The sequence below is a fragment of the Cariama cristata genome, unplaced genomic scaffold (assembly GCF_000690535.1).
Source record: "Cariama cristata isolate BGI_N322 unplaced genomic scaffold, ASM69053v1 scaffold594, whole genome shotgun sequence".
In the NCBI taxonomy this organism is placed as follows: Eukaryota; Metazoa; Chordata; class Aves; order Cariamiformes; family Cariamidae; genus Cariama; species Cariama cristata.
In genome coordinates, this window is record NW_009614419.1 from 19,612 (window position 1) to 38,216 (window position 18,605).

Below are 18,605 nucleotides of genomic sequence, written 5' to 3' on the forward strand. Positions count from 1 at the left end.
GCTTCTTAACACACCTGAAAGAATCTTGAGTAAGAATGGTTTAAGCTTTACTTTTCACAATATTGCATGGCAGTGGGGAATCATGCGTACTCCAGAAATGTTGCAGGGAAATGTGTTGTTAGCAAATAGCTAGTAACTCTTATCTCAAAATGGTTTAACAACTGAAGCAAGACCAGGGGCAATCTGGGGATAGCTCTTGTCATTTACCTTTTTAAAAAGAAGTGTGGTTTGTTTATTTTTTCATTTAGACAATGCCACATTCTTCAATGGAGTCTTTCAAAATGTGGAAAGTGTTGCATTATTTTTTGGTAAGTATGTGTTCTAGTTGTACTTGAGCACTGATTAGAAATCCCATGGAGTTTGCTTTTATATATATTGAATCGCAATGGGGACTTTTGGGGCTGTAGATTTCCCCAAAGACGATTATAATACTGAATACTGCTGAGTGTGAAGCATTGTTCAATGTCCCTTTGTTACTGCCTGGTTTAGGCTCTGTGTTCATACAAATGTCACCCATGTGTGACCCACACCTGGCTCACCTCCCTTTACCATGCATTTTACGCCTGTTCTCTTTCCAGACTGCCTGGGTTCTCACTTCACCTGGTTACAATCCATCTTCACTAACTTCCCTGCACTGCTCAACTTCGTGAACAAAATGAAGTGTGTTACTGGTTTTTGTCCCAGGGATTTTGAAGACTATGGTTGCTCTTGCCGGTTTGAGATGGAAGGGCTCCCTGTGGACGAAGTTGATGAGTAAGTCTTACCCATGAGATGTCCTCTTCTGCTCTGACTGGTTGTCAGTGTCCTCATGCTCTGATGACCCGAAGCATAACACTTCCCTAAATGATTCAAGGACAGTTGTAAAAAAATAGATCTATTCAGAAGGTAAGTACCATACCATTCAGCTCTGTTTAGTCATCACTCACTTGAAACCTAAATATCTCATATGACCTACAAAAGACAACTTCAACTGTGCTGTGCTATTCCTACCTGTTGGTGAGCAGGTATCTTTTTGCTAGGCCAACACCTCGTACCAGTTGCTTGGGAACAGATGAAGTCAAGGTGGTCATAACCTACAACATGTAATGATCCACTTGCTTCTTTTTTCTCATAGCTTGGAGTCTCTATTTCCCCACATTTCAATGTGGAGAAATACTCCCATCCTACAGATAAAAGCGGAGTCCCCCACACCAGCATATAATTCTGCTAGTGCAACTCTGGCGGCATAACTGGTTTAAACTGGTTGCAAAGAGTGGCCACTAATGCAATAGAATAAGTAGACACCATACCCATCTCCTTGGCATATCTTACCCAGAGGTCTCTCAATTCTGAACAGATCTTTGTGAACAAAACCTCATTCACTTCTTTGTACTGAGGAATTCTGTCTCACACTTAAATTTGTGCCAAAAACTGGACGGCCTGTTAATAAAGTGAGTGGGAGAGCATTAATGTGAGCAGTGTAGTGGGTTTACAATCTTACCAAGCTGTTGGTATGGGGAGCTCTGTAATAAACCAGCAATGTAAACTCATAGTGGACTGTAATGAAAATGTTGGCATGTGAGGGAGATGTAAGCATCAACAAAATCAGGTTACAGGTAATTATGACTTCAAGTGATAGTTAGGAGGTTAAGTAGGTCTTGCCCTGAATACCTGTGTACATGCCGAGGTTGTAAGACACCAGAGCATCCAGGCACAGAGAAGAAAAATGTAGCTCTGTAGCTCTTCCCAGCATCATGCACCAGGAACAAAACCATCCAAACTCCACTCTGTGGTTTGGAGAAATACTGTCCCAGACCCTGACTGGGCTAGTGAGAAAAAATGTAATCTTAGGCCAGCACAATCAAATGTTTGTTCACTTATGCCAGCAGGAGATGTGAAGAGAAATTCAAAGAGAATCAAGATTCATCCATGTCTAAATGGAAAAAAGGTTTTTCCAACAATGTAATGAAATGTATTAATTCCCTCAGCGAAGGCAGCAATGGCTCAGGAAGCGGTAATGCCTGTAGTTAGACGGAAATTAATCCACCCACTTTCCAGCATGGGATGGCTGGGAAAATAAAGATCTAACCCTGCTACTGGAAAAAAGCCATGGGACTTCTTGTGAAAGGTTTTCTGAACAATAGTGATGACATGCTGAAACCAGAGCTCGAGTCAGTTCAATGGATTAATGCCCGAAGAGCTGAGCACCTGGGCTTTCGTTTCACTCAGCTTCATTTTAATGCAGACCAGCATAAATAGAGAAACAGAACAATCTACCAGCAGTTTTGTCCTGAGAAATGTCCACAGAATCACTTTGTGTTTACAAATTTGTTAGCAGCCCTGCAGTGAGGTTTCCTTAGCTACATGGCAACCCCACTGCAGTTTGCAGCAAATGGAAACTGATAATTTTTTCGCTACCGACACAGATATGCCCTTGCTTCAAAAGAGCCTCCAAACAGGTGGCTGCTATGTGTCTTTCTCACACACAGTTCTCACAATATTGCAATCTTTTCACTAACCTTATTTCTTAGAAACTAGTTTTGCAAACTTCGGATTTTGTCACTGCCATTTCTGTTCCATAAAAAAGGGCAGAATATCTCACCGTAGGTTTTTAAGGCATTGGAAAATGTTTGTGCCCATAAGCCGAACGTTTTCCCATTTCCCAGAGCAGTTAATTTTCATATCTAAATTAGGAGCCTAGTCTATCTCGATAGTCCATGGGGAAAGAGAACCATGCCCAGAGGACAATCCATACTGTACAATCCCCTGCTCACAAAGGGAAGGCAAGTAAATTTTCTGGTCAACTGTTGCATGAAGTGTTGATGTAATTCTTATGCTCTAAACAAACAAGAACTGCAGCGAGTATGTGTTAGACTAATTACGCAGTTAGAGGAGCTTGCAGGTGCAGACACCTCATTAGATCTCAGAGACAGGAGTGGATCTTGAGATATTTCATCAGCTGTATATTTAAAACTCTGTTCCTTATGGACTACAAACTTCAGCCTCACCTCCGCTTCAGGCACAGTAATGTTTTTGGTGCAGAGGAACCATCAAGACCTCTCTGCTGAATGCTCTTTGCCCTCACCTTTGTTCAATACATTCCTGTAGTCTCCTAGACCAGGTTACAGTAGGGAGCAAAACCACGAACAAGCAGCAGAGACACTGGAGTGCAAGAAATTGGGCTTTGAAACTTCATCAGCTGGGATAATGCTATTCATGAGCTCTGATCCGCTGCTGGTGACCTGAGCAAACCTCATCACTGATGTCTTTCAAGTCAAAAGTCTGATTGTGGTTAGGATTTGGACTACTTCCCTGGTTGTGAGGACAAATTAAATAATGTAATAATTATTTATTAATATATTAAATGATTAAATATTAAATACTTCCTAAATATAGGAAGTGAGAAAGTGAATGCATAGCCTAGAAGAGAGCCTGCAAGGGGCAGGTGTTTGCTCTCTGCTCTGATCAGTGCAGGAGTGCTTCTGTCCACCGGTGGGTTCAGTGCATAGGCAGGGCTGTGGGTGATCTGTAATAACACAGTCACTCAGTCTTAACAAAATCCCACACGAGCTTAATTAAAGTGAAGTCCTTACATCATGATCACAAGTTAATGCTTCCTGGCAGCAGATGCTGGTTTTGAGTGTTGTCTTTGCACTCGGCATCATCGAGACCAATGGCAATTCAATAACAGACTCATATTCTGAGTCCATTTCTCTGAAATGAGGATATTTCAGTCCAAATCCAACAGCAGGCTCCTGCTTAATCTATGTAACAATTTTGTATGTGGTAAATGATGACTGAGTGTTTTACTGATGTTTCATTTACAGCTGATGTCAGCGCACACAGACACTGCTATAATGTAGAAGCAGATGACTTGTCTGTTCAAAAACAGCAAAAGAGAAGAGAGGACTGATGAAGAGCTTGTTGTTTTAGTCGGCTTTTCATTGCTATTCACAGCTAAAGTGGTCACACAGGCATCTGAGGTTTGCATGACAGTAGGAGTGCAGGAAAATGCAAGGTTTCTAACTGCCTTTGTTGCGTGGTGGTAGGAGAATGCTGCTTTACTCCAGTATAAGAAAAATATTTTGTGGTCCCTTCCCACGGCTAAATGATGTATTTTAATTCTCATTGTTGCATAGAAAAGAAAGCACAAGAAACAGAGGATAGCACTGCATGTATTCACACTGTCTCAATGAGACACAGGGATTCACAAGGCATTGCAGAGACATTAATCCTCCACGAGTGCCAGGTTCTGTGTTGTTCTCTAAATCTGCAGTAAGAAAGGTTATGGCAGGACTGGATTCAAGATCTCTAGAGTCTAGCCCCAGGGCCCTGCTTGGCAGTGAGCTGACAGTGCTGTGGGTGGATATTCGGGCACTGATAGTGGATTTCTCGTTTAAACTGCCTGTAGAGTCCTTGTAAGAACTCAGGTACCACAGCAGGACAGAAATGCAAGTGTGGTCTCCCACAGCATGCAGACCTGCTCCCACCACTGAGTTTTGCATCCAGCTGTCCTGGTCCACTAGACTGACTCAGGGAAAAGCAGTACTCAGCCTTTCTTGTGTCTAAGGACCACACTGAGGACGTCTTTTTCTCCTTTGGCATCTTTTGCATTCTTGTGTAAGAGTTCCATGAAAGCACTGCAGTCTGATCTTGAAGTGAAACTAAATTGTGTGAACTCTGTATTATTTCATTCTTTAAGATGCTGCTTCCAGCACCGCAAATGCTACGAGGAGGCAATGGAGATGGAGTGTACATGGGACCCATCAAAGATTTCTACAGATGTCAGCTGCTCCACTGAAAACCTGACCTGTGGTAAGACTGAGCTTAATACTGGAGCCTCACCACGACCAAGAAGTTTGCTCTGGTCTATCTATCAGAATACAAAATTAAGCAGAATATATAATCAAATATATTTATATCAAATCAAATAAATTTATACCCAATCAAATAAATTTATATCCAATATAAATTAAGCAGAAATCACATCCACATGTGGATTTTTAAGGTATTAAATGTTCTGTTCAGGGGTGAATGGAAACAGGAATATACACAGGCATCAAAGGCCAATTAGGAAGGAAAATTGAAGTCAAATAACTAGAAACTCGCCAGGGCTTCTCTAACAGGCAGCCTCTTGCTGAGGTTTCACTGACTTTGCAGGACCACTAAGCATTGCTTGAGTTATCTCCACACATCACAAATGCAGTGGATGCTGGGAAAAGGTCTGAAAAATAGTTCCCTCTGAAGCTTCAAGGCCTGATTATTATATTCTTTGAGGGATCAAATTCTTTGTTCACAGGGTCATATACACTCCTTAGCTACAACAGTTATCACTAATGAGGGCAGAAACCATGCCATGATAACAGGAGTTACTCCATGCAATACTGGTATAGTCCTGACAAGTGTGGAGTGGGGTTCTTATTGCCTAATCATTTTTAATATAATTTTTCAGCAAGTATTGGCTCTCAGAAAAGACTATATGCTAGTATATATTTTGAGGATACCAGCAAAGAAGAGCAGAATCCCCAAGCCAATACCCTTACAGAGTATTTAAGCATCAATCTGATCCAATTTCCTTTTCTTGTTACAAATTAAAACCATATTTGCTATTTAGGCCAATCTATAAAGGTCCAAGTGTATTGAAATATGAATAGGGCTTTTTATCTCTTTCCATACTTAATAATCAGAAAACATTTTGTTCAAACTTTAAAAAAAAAAGGGAGGGGGAAGAATAGTCCCCCTCAAAAACCTGAAACATAAGTGTGACAGCTATGAAAAGTTGATGTTTTCTGAAATCTGAAAGGCAGAAGGTTTTGAAGAGGGAAAATAGTATTTCCTGGGAAACTGTTTCATATCCTTTATAAGGAGCAAATCACATCTTACATGAAAGGCTTGGCATGTGGACTATGTCTTCCTGAGGTTAGGAAGAATATTTTAATGAAATCTGTGAAATGTCAGACCCTGTATCAGCTAGATTGAGTTTTCCATGGAAAAACTAGAGGCAGCAAAGCACTGCTCTGCAGTTCTCAATACTCTGTAGAATGAACCAGTACAAGCAAGAAGTCTGTGGCCAGCTGTGCCAGGCTACATTTGTTGGTGTTTCAAAAAGAGTGTTGGACTATGAAATTTGACTGTGTTTAACATGAAGAAGCACACTATAAATAGGTTTGAACTAACGAATATAGGACCAAACCTTACAACAAAGAAAAAGGAGGAGGCAGAAAAGAGTTTTCAATAGTGGCTTTTTTGGATTTTTGTTTTATTTCCAGAGTTTGAGGATCCCTGTGAACAGGTCCTCTGCAACTGCGACAAAGATGCCATTGAATGTCTTGTGAATACACATATTAACTCTTCCTTAAATGGGTTGGATGTCTCCTTCTGTCCATCTCTGGTTACAGGTAATAGTAACTATCTGATCAACTGTCTCCTCCTGCCAGTTTTTCCACTGGCATCAAATTTGACCCAACAAGCATGAAGCAGTAGCTGGGTGCTTTCCTGCAATAAATGTGCCAGTCTGTCCTATTCTCCGTTTCATGTGTCCCTTCCATTTACTGCTACTCAAGTGAATACCAAGAGAGAAGAAGAAGGTAGACTAATTGCTGTCCTGGAGCAATTCCAGGAGAGGTTACTGAGCTGGCGAGGGGGCTGGAGCGCGTGATGAAAGAGAAGCAGGCTCAGGGGAGATTGTTTTGCTGTCCTCAACATCTAGTGGGGTGTGGAGAGAAGATGGAGCCAGATTGTTCCTGGAGGCGTGCAGGGACAGGACAAGAGGCAAGAGACACAACTGCAACAGGGAAATTCCAGTTAGATAGGAAGAAATTTTTTTTTTTCAGGAAACTCCTGCCAACCTTGTGAGGTTTTTGCCAACCTGAATGAATGGGTGATACTTGGGATGATTAGTGACCCACCGAGGTCACTAACAGGAACGCCAAACTGCCAAATATTGCTAGCTCAAATCTTCCCTTAAATCATGCAAAAACTAACTGGAAAAGCAAAAATAGACCTACTGTGCTCTGTTACTTGGTTTCCATCTTGGAAGGAAAAATCCTCTCTAAAGATGAAGGGGATATTTACCTCCATTGTCAGACACTGATCTGTGCTCTGTAGCTGAAATTACAGCCTTGTAAGACCGAATACCCGTCCTGTGGGAACAGGGCTGGATTAAAAACTTAATTCATACGTATTGCAATCAGAGCACGGCAGGGGGAGGACCTCTGAACTCCTAAACTGAGAAAGACCTGAAAAAGCAATACTAGTTTTTCTAATTCTTTGGCTCATATTCAAACACCCCAGTGCTAAGGACAGATATACCCATCTGTATGACGCTCTGGATGCATGCATCCCCTCGTAAATAGGTCACGGGAGAAGAAAATGCCACAGGAAAGTTTGCACTAAAGCCAGGAAATTGTTTCATGTAAGCCAGTAATCTTTCACTGGGATCAGATGACTCTAATATAAAGTATGGCAGCTCCAACACATTACAAATACAGGGGAAATTGTTAGGTGCTAACAGGAAAATCATGCTGGTTTTACGACTGCTGATAAAGATAGATTCAATTTTAGCTCGCTGAATACCTCCACTAATTTTAGGCTCCTGATTATATTTCTAATGGAAAAAAAACATCCTTTGAATGAAACATTTTTATTTAGTGTTCATTCATGTTATTATCTTTCAGTGTAGCTGTTCTGTCCAGTTCAAGTTTTGGAAAAAAAAAAAAAAAAGTAACCTTATCTGACAAATTTCTAGGAAAAAGATTTTGGTAGATTCTTTATTACAGAGAAAAAAGTTGAATGAAATAGGGATGTATTTGCCTAAATCTTTGCTTATTAGGAATAAATTCAATGAACCCCTGACTGGTACTATTTAGATTAAACGGTGACAAACCCCCTTCTTACACTTCAGACTGAGTGAGCTTTCTCTTTTTCAGAAACAACCAGCAAGAGAGAACTGACAACAATTCATACGGAGGGTATGTCCTTATCTCTGTAATTCTTTGACTGGAGTGTACTAAATTGAGACCAATTTGTACTCAGAAAAATAGCCTGAGTCTTTTAGGAGCTATGAATTCCTTTCTGAGGAGCAAAGGTAAGTTTTAGCAAGACATCAAAATGTGAAAGGAAGAGAAAAAATACTAACAAACAGAAGCTCAGGTTTTGTGACAAGTATTTACTCAGGTGCACAGGAAAATTTTAGCCAAATGACTCCTTTTTCTGAGAAGGAATTCAGAAAAGCACCTTGAATCTCATTTAGAAAGAATACCATAATATAAGAAGAAATACACTAAAAGCAACTTAAAAATATTTTCAGATGGATTCTTTTCTATTCGCATGCACATTTAAGGCCCTGCTTCAGCAAGGTTCCTAGCCAAGTGCCTGGATTTAACTATTTAAGTTTTCTGTTTAAATGTTTAATTCTTATCTTGATATCTTCACTACAGGCCATGTATTTAAATACCTACTGAAAGGGGAATTTAAAGAATGCTGATTGCTAGGCAATTTCTCTTGTTTAGGTTGAAACTCTTTGTGATAGAGACTGAGGGATTTTATTTTTTTTTACTATACTGTATGTTGCTGAGTAGAAGTTAGTATCAGCAGTGAATAAATACTAAGGTAGGATTTTAATACTGCTACTGTAATTATCAATAACTAGGTTTGTATTTGCTATATTTATATAACATAATAACCATACAAAAAGCAGAATAATAATAATACTTAGAAATACGTTCCATTCTGATGACTCTGACCATGTTATGCCAAGATTCAGTCTAATGAGCATCCTAAGCCATGACTCTCTGGATTAAGAATGCTTTTACTTTTGCAGAGTTCCTTCATCATGGGACTGACGAAACACAGGCTGCCACTGCATCCGTGGAAAAAGGTTTGCAACTTACAGTGCAAGAAATATTGTTTTCAGCTCCCAAAAGCTGAAAGAATAAAATACAAGAATAAGCTGTTTTCTTTCCTTCTGCCTTTCTAAAAAGATTGATATAAAAGTAGATATAATGTTTTGCTGAACAAATTCAAGACTGAATGAGAAGGTGCAATTTTTCAATTTGTGCATTTAATATGCTTAACCAGTGTTTACAGTAAGTTTTCCAAGGGCTGAGACTAAGCACTCTAGAACAAAACCTGTTTTCATCAAAACAGACCTTTTTTTCCCTGGGAACAGGGATTGCTGCAGGTGAGCCATTTGGCAGAGACGTGCTGTGTGGGTGCCAACTACTGGACCCACAGCCAATTGCATACTTCTTGTCTTTAAAGAGATGTTTAATTATACAATATCAAGCAGTACCATGAGGAAAGATTAAGCATGGTTTGTTGCAAATGAGTCAGCAGTTTGGTGGTTTATTTACTTGCAACACAGAGATCCAGGTTGAAGTCCCTTCTCACTCTGGTGCCTCTTAGGTGAGTTCCTAAACCACCAGATCACTTGGTTCTTCCGACAATCTTCTTTTTTTTTCTGCTACAATCAACGGTTATCTTGTTCAGGAATGGATGCTTGCAAAATCTCATTGCTGTGGTATGAGAAACCTATTCTCTTCCTACCTGCATGGTGAGCGTTACAACACAAGAGGCCTCGGACAGAAGTCATCGAAAGCCTTAGGTGGCTCTGGAAGGGCACACCTAGAGAGTGAGGTCCAACTCATACAGCAGTGAAATAGAGAAGGAACTCAGTCTTGGACCATCCATTGTCCAACTTAGCTGATGCACTCTTGTAATGCGGCCGCATAACAAGCAAAGCCATACTTAGATGTAGAGAGACCTCGTATCTGCCAAGCATACAAGCAACGTGCTTTGGATGGGTGTGACAAAGCCACTGCACAACTTAGAGAAATTCAGGAGTTATTTTGTGGGAATGGGGAGAGGTGGAAAGTTGCACTTTTTGAGAACTTAAGAACCTGGTTTCAAGCTGTAGTGTGCTATTCTGTGTTTCTCAAAGTGAGCCATTACCCTAAGGGTGGATATAGAATAACGAAAAACCATACGGAATTTTTTTCTTCTTTCTTTTTCCTTTATTTATTTTTTTTTAAGAAACAATGCTTCAGACTTTAACAGGTTTTTTTAATTTTTAAAAAAATTGCCAAATGCACGAGGGTACCCACCTGAAAAGGCTTTATGCCAAGTGTAAGTGCTGGCTCTTCCTTCATACCTCTCCTGTATTATCAAGATGGGGTTTTTACCATATTTCTTGTTCTCACCTAACAACAGCTCCAATATTGGTTCACGTTTTTCTAGCTGCTTCTGGGAGGCTTGGTAATAGAAAACTGAGAACTCCTGAAGGAGTGAGTTCATCTGTATTTGCACATCTGTAGCAATCTTTTACTTCCTGAAAAAATGATCACTCATTCTCTCTAAAGAGGCATAGTTCATCATAAGGCTCAAAATATTGCCAAGGGATAAAAAACTGTGTTAGGAATTTTATAAAGCTGAAAACATATCACAGATAACATATCTAGTCAGACTTTGAAGGAAACATTTGGATAACCACTTACCATTTATCTAGCTGTCTCCCCATTTAAGCCTAAAGGAGCTTCACCACTGACAGCTGTGGAAACTGCATTAAACCAAAGCTAAGTACTACTCAGAAACTCATTCAAAGGCAAAGATCTTCTTCTTCACATCACAACATCTTAATAACACACAAAAAGATGCAAAGATGTTCTTTTGGATCACTTGATAGCTATATTTATAATTTATCAAAAGGTAGCTGGCAAATAAAAATAATTTTATCAGGTAAAGACACAAATAAAAGCTTAGGGAAGTATTTGGCCTTGTAGGTGCCCATCCATACTTGACTTTCAATGCAGGCAAACACAAGGTGTTCATGACAAATGTGGCATCCTTCTGTGCACAACAGTGAGATTTTAGACCTAATCCTCTTTAGTGTATTTGTCTGTCAAATGAATTTAATATTGAGTCATATTTATGCTGCTGCTTTGTCAGTGTAAAGTACATTATTTGAATGCAGCAATGAGATTATTTTATCAGTATCACTTTGTCTACAACAATCAATGCACTGCTGAGAAAAACAGACAGATCTCCCTACATGAAATGCCTGAGTCTTCCCGCTTTGCTGAAAAAGCTCTTCTCAGCAGCTTGACTTTTCAAAAGAGTCTGTGCTGGTAACTTGTTTTCTGAGTTTACACTTTTTGTCTTCAACAGTGTTTTCTTCTGAGCCCAGTGAGATGGTCCTGGGGACTTCCAAAACCAGAGGTAAAAGTCTGATGTACATTTGTTGACAAATCAGGCACTCTTGACTGCAGTTTTATGAAGATTTATGGTGTCACAGTCAAAAATCTGCAGCACAGGATTTCTGGATAATACCTGTAGTTGCTGACTTGCACATTCTTCAACGAACCACTCGGTTTCTCCCACTTACCCTCTTTATACACAAGGCTAATAGCGATGTTTAGTTAAGCTTTATAATGTTTTCAGTAAAAGTCACTCCACAAATGCATTGCAGAGATACAGCAGGTAGGTCACTACCACGATACCTCTGTTTTTTGTAGTTACCACAAGGGACCATAGAGGCACAGCTCCTGCTCCCTCCGTCGTAATAAAAGGTCAGTGACTCTCAGCTTCCCTTTTTCTTTGACTGACACAGCAATCCTCCATCTAAAAGTATCAGAGTTAAAAATCCATGCATGGTGACGACAGGACTGCCAGAGAATCAAATTTAGATCATGGTCAGATAGCAGATACACAAACAATAAAACCAGACTGAGAAGTATTAGCTGTTTGTTGCCTCCAGACGCTCATTTGCACTCCTCATCCAAGTATTTGGGAAAACCTCTTCACATAAGGTTTTCCAATACAATGGCTGGTCCTTTAAACTACATTCATAGCATCTGCTGCCAGAAGGGTTCATTTTGATTTTGCCTCCTTCTTTATTATATAGAATTTCATGGAATTCTTTCCCAGTCTAAAGGGTATTTCAACTTTCGCAGTTGTTACTGCTTTGAGCACCACCATACCAGTAGCTACAGCTAGAAGTGGAGCACCTTGGTAGACTAGGAAGTTTTCAGTGGCCTCTTTTTTTTTAGAAAGAATTGTTCAGGCAGACTGAAACGCACCAGAAAAATGTCAAGAAACACCAAATATGGAGAGTAGAAAGTAGTCATTTTTTGACTCTGATTACACTGTCTGAACAGCATCCATTCAACTTTCGCAGTTGTTACTACTTTGAGCACAACCGTATCAGTAGCTACAGCTAGAAGTGGAGCACCTCGCTAGACTTGGAAGTTTTCAGTGGCCTCTTTTTTTTTTAGAAAGAATTGTTCAGGCAGACTGAAACGCACCAGAAAAATGTCAAGAAACACCAAATATGGAGAGAGGAAAGTAGTCATTTTTTGACTCTGATTACACTGTCTGAACAGCATCCATCTCTCCCACCCCAACACAGAAATGTGGCGTTGCTGTACTAAGCACTGGCCAAAATCGCTAAATGTCCTCTGTTAACTTGAATGTATCAGAAAATCTGTGTGTTGTGTTGCAGATCTGCATGGCTCCTGGAAGATTATTTGTAATATTTATTCTTAGCTATGTGCCGAATTTCCCAAACTCCACTTTTATTTCTACATCTAGCAGGAATCGCTTTCCTTTCAACACATCACTGTCAAACAAAGCAGCATAAAATGTGCACCTTGCTGAGCTATTAAAACTAGCATGTTGCTATTGATCCTTTTCTGCAACCTTTCATGGGTTTCATTGTGTTCTTAGCAGTACTTTCATTTTTTAAATTTATTCTCTTATCCTATGACAGGTTATTTTCAACACATACTAAAAGCAGAACATTAAAGGGACAAATTTAATGAATTTGAGTTTAATCCAATTAATAAATTCAGCCAAGGAATTCAAAAGGAAAGGCTTTAAAAATGTGGAAACACATATTCTCAAAGTATTTTGTTTGTGAAATGCCACATTCTTCATATTGACATTTAGAAAAAATGAAACCATTTGATTTCCATTTGATAACAGTGTTTTCATTTACAAGTTATCTTATATAAAAAAGGTTTAAAAAGAAAGAAAAAATATGTTAAGTAATCCCCAAATTAAACAAATTATTCCTGTTCAATAATAAAGCTTCAGATAATCTAAAAATAAATACTGATTTAATTTTTAGGATAAAGAATCTCCTTAAAATAATGTTTCTGTTCAACCTCCACTTATTTTCCCCTTGATATTTCCTTGTGGTTACAACATAGTAAATCCTTCAGGTGCCCAGCTCTGCATCAGTCAAATAATTTTCTGCCTTCACTAATGTTTCTCTCAGTTTTGGTACTTTTTTTAAAGCAATTTACTCCGAAAATGATATCTCATGACATCTCACCTCCTCTTCATCTCTCAGTATGCCTGACTGACCTGCAACCCATATTATTTTCAGCAGCTGACACAGATCTTTATCTCAGTATGCAACACATAAAATTTAAACAAATAATCAGCAGTTAAACTGGTCCTATTTAACCAGTGTCTTTTCTTCTGAAAGGCAAGAGATGTGAAGAAATGACTACTGTGGATACTCTTTGCTTTTCCAATTTTCATCTTGAGTGTTTTTTGAGTATGACTATCAAGTCACACCAGTTCCGCCTGAGGGTATTACTCTGACTAGCTATCTAAAATGAAAATCTTGCTGTTTATTTTCCATGTCTTCTTCTGCTTTCCTCTTTTTGCTTACTCAGAAGAGGATGGATTTATAGAAGCTGTGGTCCCAGTGGAAGAGATAACCACCTCCCCAGCCTCACTCCCAGGAGATATTAACTCCATGCAAGTCAAAATTGTCCCCACTGAGAAGGCTCCTGCAGGCACAATGGCAAGGACAAAAGAAAAAGGCAAGTAAAAACTGAATTACACCTATTCTAATTTAAAGCACTCCCCTATTCCTGTTCACAGCTATCTGAGGATTCAGTGTTTCTCCTAGATACGCAGAATAACACTATTTTCTCCCTAAATTCAGATAGATGACATAGAATACAGAGTGCACAACACTCACTGCACTGGAAATGGCAGTTCACTGTCAAACACTGACCAGGAAATCTTAACTAACAATTAATGAATAGTCTTCCAACTATGAATTAAAGAAATGTTAGTAGACTGCTAATTAATTATGGTTCAGAACATGCACTTTTAGACACATCACTGAAAGAAGAGCTTATTCTACTTTTGCAAGTCTAATCTATGCATATGTTATTTCCAGAGACAAGTCCTGCAAGGGGTGGCCACAGCACAGCTTCCTCTGGAATAGCTCTGGAACTGGTACTGTCTGACAGGGGACCCAATGAACCTGCAGGAAAAGGTAAATTAAGGGTTTTTTTTCCCAGTTATATCTAATGAAATATTCAGCTACCTCTATGTTAAAAGGTAGGTGTATATCACATATTAAAATTACAGTTATTCTAAACCAGTTAGACAAGCACATATGTATTGGTATTTATAAGAACAACAGGAGATGCAGTCGTCTGCAAAAGCTTCCAAGAGTTTAAGCTCTTGCACGAATGTGCTATCATTAACACTTACAAGAACTACTTATGATAAGGTTATAAGTACATTTTTCATACAGTACAAGTTCTCAAATGAGCTCAGTGAATGTTTCCCCTTGCTTTTGTTTTTAGGCAATAATTTAATCATGTCTTTGAGTTACTTTATTTTACATGCAGCAGAAGCGATAAAAGGCTTGCTCCTCACTCTGACCTCTTGCCAAAGTCTTGCCAGAGTCAGCCTTTTTCTCACTATTTCTGATTCTGTTCCAACTCCTGCTCAGAGTTCACGGAGATCCCAAGACATTTCAGACCTGTCACTGCTGTAAATCCACACTCACGGACTGTCCCATCTATCTTGTTAGGCTTCCCAATGGAGACAAGCCATCAAAGAACTACAAAAGAGCAGACATGAAGACTCAACCTCATCTTCCATTAGATTGAAAAATTTGATCATAAAATATCAGTTTTTAGAGAGCATATGTCAGTGCATGAACCTAGGGTTCATTCTTAGTGAATTAACATGAGTGAGCAAAGACCCAAGCAGGCACATCTGCAGAATTTCCTACTGGGGGAAGTAATCCAGGGTTGTCCCCAGAAAAAGCAAGGAGAGTCAGTCTAGAGCTGCAGAAAGGAAGATAGGATTACTCATGGGAGCAAGGAGGATGCACAGGGAACAGAAGCCCTCCCTCTCTCTCCCACAATCCAGCCATCAGCCCCTTCAAATCCTTTCCCTGGCAAAGTCCCAAAGAAGGCCCCCATGACATCTTTTTTCCTGATATGGAACACAGTCTGCTCTCAAATCTTGGAGATAATTCCCTCAATATCAGTTCTTCCTCAGGGGAAGAAGCTACAGAGATGTTAGGGTTGGGATATATAGATGCAAAAAACTTGATAGCACAATAACCATTACGACAGATTGCTCCTTCATTTGGGCTAGGGGAGCGAGAAGCTACAGAGATGTTAGGTTTGGGACACATAGATGCCAAAAACTTGGCAGCACAATAACCATTATGACAGATTGCTCCTTCATTTGGGCTAGGGGCATCATAGCTCAAATTAAACTATATTTCAAATGAGAAAAAAAAAAAAAAAGGTTATTATTTCCTCCAGCGCAACATAGTCATTGCCAGCTATTACTGTGCAAGCACAAGAGGTTAGGACTCTACCTTCTGAATTAGCCAAGACAGAAGCTACTGAATACTCAGTTAGGTTTGAATGTTCTAGAAGAAAAATTTAACTATGAAGGACTACAAATGATTGCAAAGTACTCTCATTGGAATCTAATTTGACTTGTGATTTGTATCTTCATAGGGATCTCTTTCCCCTTTAAATATTTTCCCTTCGTTTCTGCTGTCCTGCTCAGTAGTATTCTAAAAGCCATGGTTCATGGACTGGAGAAATAATTTAGAAACAGTAAAATACTGTCTTTAAAAGTTTCTGATAGCTCTGAAAAGACTTCTATCATCACAAGAGAGCCCCCAACCAGTGAAAACATGATGTGTCAAATAACATTTTTTGCTTTATAGTATGCGAGCGATTAACCTTTCTGCAAGAGAGAGGAAATGGAAGAGTGAAGAGGGAGCTGCCCCAGCTAGGAGAAATGCTGTTCTGTTTAACTGAGCGATGTCCAGAGGAATTTGAGTCTTACGGTTGCTACTGTGGCCAAGAAGGAGGAGGTTATCCTACTGATGCACTGGACAGGTGTGGGCTCTTCTATACTCTGCCATTAACTGTGGGTATTATTGGGGTACCTATGGACCAACAAAGACTAGTATACCTTTTGTTGGGCCTTGTATAGCTAGATATCCGTAGTCAGGCCACATGCGGGAAAAAAAAATCTGCTTAAATACATAAACCATGAAATACTCTGTTGTCACTAAGACACATTTTATTATTGCACCAATGTTTTGGAGAGGACTTACTAACTCAAAATAAGAAACAAGAATGATGGGAGATAAGTACAGCAGAAGGAAGAATATATCAAAAGAGATGAGGGTAAGAGTTGTTATGAAACTTTGCTAAGAGGTGGTTTGGAAAGTGATTTATGAAGAGAAGAGTTAACAAACACCTGTGCCACACTGTCCTTCAGAAGAGAGTAGAGCTCGAGTGAAGTACTGCCTGAGCTGCAGCCAAGAGACCTGCTGCAGCCGACCATGCGCTGTCAAGGTATGGCAGACAAAGAGCAGGAATTCTGGTGGAATGCAGAGAATTCACCCAATCTCTAAGAGTGTCGAATTTACTGCTAAAAATCTCTCCCTATGTGGAAGTTCCTAATAGTTTGGGCCACATGAGGTCTAAGTGTAGCACTTGGTATACAGCAAACACAATTTTCCTACACTTGCACACAAATAAGACTGCCTGTGCATGACAAAGTGGACTAGATGAAAGTTAGTCAAGGCTCTGGCTATAATGATGCAGTTTTCAGATTTTCAGCCATCAGTATTTGAACACTTGAAGACACTTCTGACAGTGGATTAGGTCACAGTTACAATTGTAATTATATGACTTAAAATTACAACAATACCCCCTAAAAAGCTACAGAACCATTAAATACATCATACCAAAGGAATTAGGAAGGAGGCAGTGAAAATAGTAACAGGTATAGGAGGAGAGTAGGAACAATTTAGGTTGTTTTTTTTTTCCTTCATGGAAGGGATTTTTTCGTTATATGAAAACTAAAATTTCTCAGTTTTAATGGGCTTTGAAAATAAAGAGATAAAATAATTGTGAGTACTCTGTGATGCAGGAAGAGTAAGTATCTTTTATTTACATGTACTGTTTATTTTAGGTGCTGCTTCTCTCATCACTGTTGTATGGAACAAGTTAAGAAACTTGGATGTCATGCAGAAAGAAGTTCAAGATCTGAAGTTGTATGTTTTGATCATAAGCCAAAATGTAAGTTTGTGTGAGAGGAAATTTCTGATGTCCTGATGACAGTGTATAAAAGCATTACAGACTGAATGCCACCATACCTGTGAGCTGCTAGGGCTGAGTATGGAGAAAGAAAAATTTGGCTTACAAGATGTTAGCAATGTTTACTATAAACCCGAGCTTTTTTCCTAGTTGAGATAAAGGTTATTACACCACTGCATATGATGTGACCAAGTCAGGCTGAGAAAATCACATTCAGACATTTTATGACAGTAGACAGAAGTCAGCTGTTGGTGTCTTTACATTCACAAATTCAACTAAAGGCAGGTGGACTTTCAGCTGCCCAGCACCTTGGTGTCAGGCTTATATTTAGTTGATTAAAGGTGAATTCAGAGACTAAAATTCAAGACAGATTTGCAAATTTTATTTTCAAAAGCTCATCTACCTATGGCAAATTACACACTGACTAATTTTAACTGCTTTCAAACATTAATTCTAAAACTTCTTTTTAAGGTATTGGTTGGAGCATGTGTGAGAAACTACTATGTGCTTGTGATAAGACAGCAGCCAAGTGCATGGCTTCTGCCTTCTTCAATGAAAGCCTTAAGTTTCCACACAGTCAAGAGTGCCAAGAGGAGAAAGTCTTATGTCAGAGTGACCGTTATGAAAGGCCTTCAATAGGCACAGAAATAGGTACCGGGATTTCCAGCTCTGAGGAGAGCAGTGAGGAGGGAGGTCCACTGAGGAGTGTATTAAGAAGAGCAAAGAGAGAGACTCACCATCCCATTGGAAACTCCAGAACCGTGCAACATGAAGGCAGATAACCAACCACCACGCGCTCGAGAAACGGCACGGAGACTTTCAGTCAGCTATTGTGTACCTTACTCTTTGCTATCACTCTACAGGCTGCCTTACACTTTCCAGCACACAAATAACATAATCATAGACTAAGTATTAAATGTTAGGCTGTATAACTCTTTACCGTAGTGAAGCTGGCATTATGGCCCATCTATTTAGATCAGATATGACTTTAAATAATTATTTGACAGTATTCTGTATAATTTCATTTGATTTCTGTGTAAAAACTGCTGATCAAAGACTGATTTTTGTTAACTGTGTAGTTGGTTCATACTGGATTTTGCTGACGGTGTCTAAGTATTTCAGGTTTTTAATTCAACCAATATGCAACTACTCCAACTCCTTTTGCAGATATTCTTCCTTTACTGAGCTTAGCAGGAAACACCCAGAATAAAAGCTAAGATCGTTACGTGAAAATGA

The 18,605-nt window shown here is 39.4% G+C and overlaps 1 protein-coding gene across 1 annotated transcript in view; it reads left to right on the plus strand.

Annotated features, from left to right (window-relative positions):
- Positions 1–18,151, plus strand: part of OC90 (otoconin 90) — a 21,981-nt gene extending 3,830 nt beyond the window's left edge. The window contains exons 2-14 of the mRNA XM_009699374.1: positions 1–29; positions 249–308; positions 579–753; positions 4,682–4,794; positions 6,249–6,377; positions 8,801–8,857; positions 11,143–11,193; positions 11,490–11,543; positions 13,659–13,808; positions 14,174–14,272; positions 15,983–16,157; positions 17,245–17,351; positions 17,841–18,151. The exon at positions 1–29 is cut by the window's left edge and continues 61 nt beyond it. Of these exons, the coding sequence (XP_009697676.1) occupies positions 1–29; positions 249–308; positions 579–753; positions 4,682–4,794; positions 6,249–6,377; positions 8,801–8,857; positions 11,143–11,193; positions 11,490–11,543; positions 13,659–13,808; positions 14,174–14,272; positions 15,983–16,157; positions 17,245–17,351; positions 17,841–18,151 (1,510 nt within the window). The remainder of the gene's footprint in view (positions 30–248; positions 309–578; positions 754–4,681; positions 4,795–6,248; positions 6,378–8,800; positions 8,858–11,142; positions 11,194–11,489; positions 11,544–13,658; positions 13,809–14,173; positions 14,273–15,982; positions 16,158–17,244; positions 17,352–17,840) is intronic.
- The last annotated feature ends 454 nt before the right edge of the window (positions 18,152–18,605 follow it).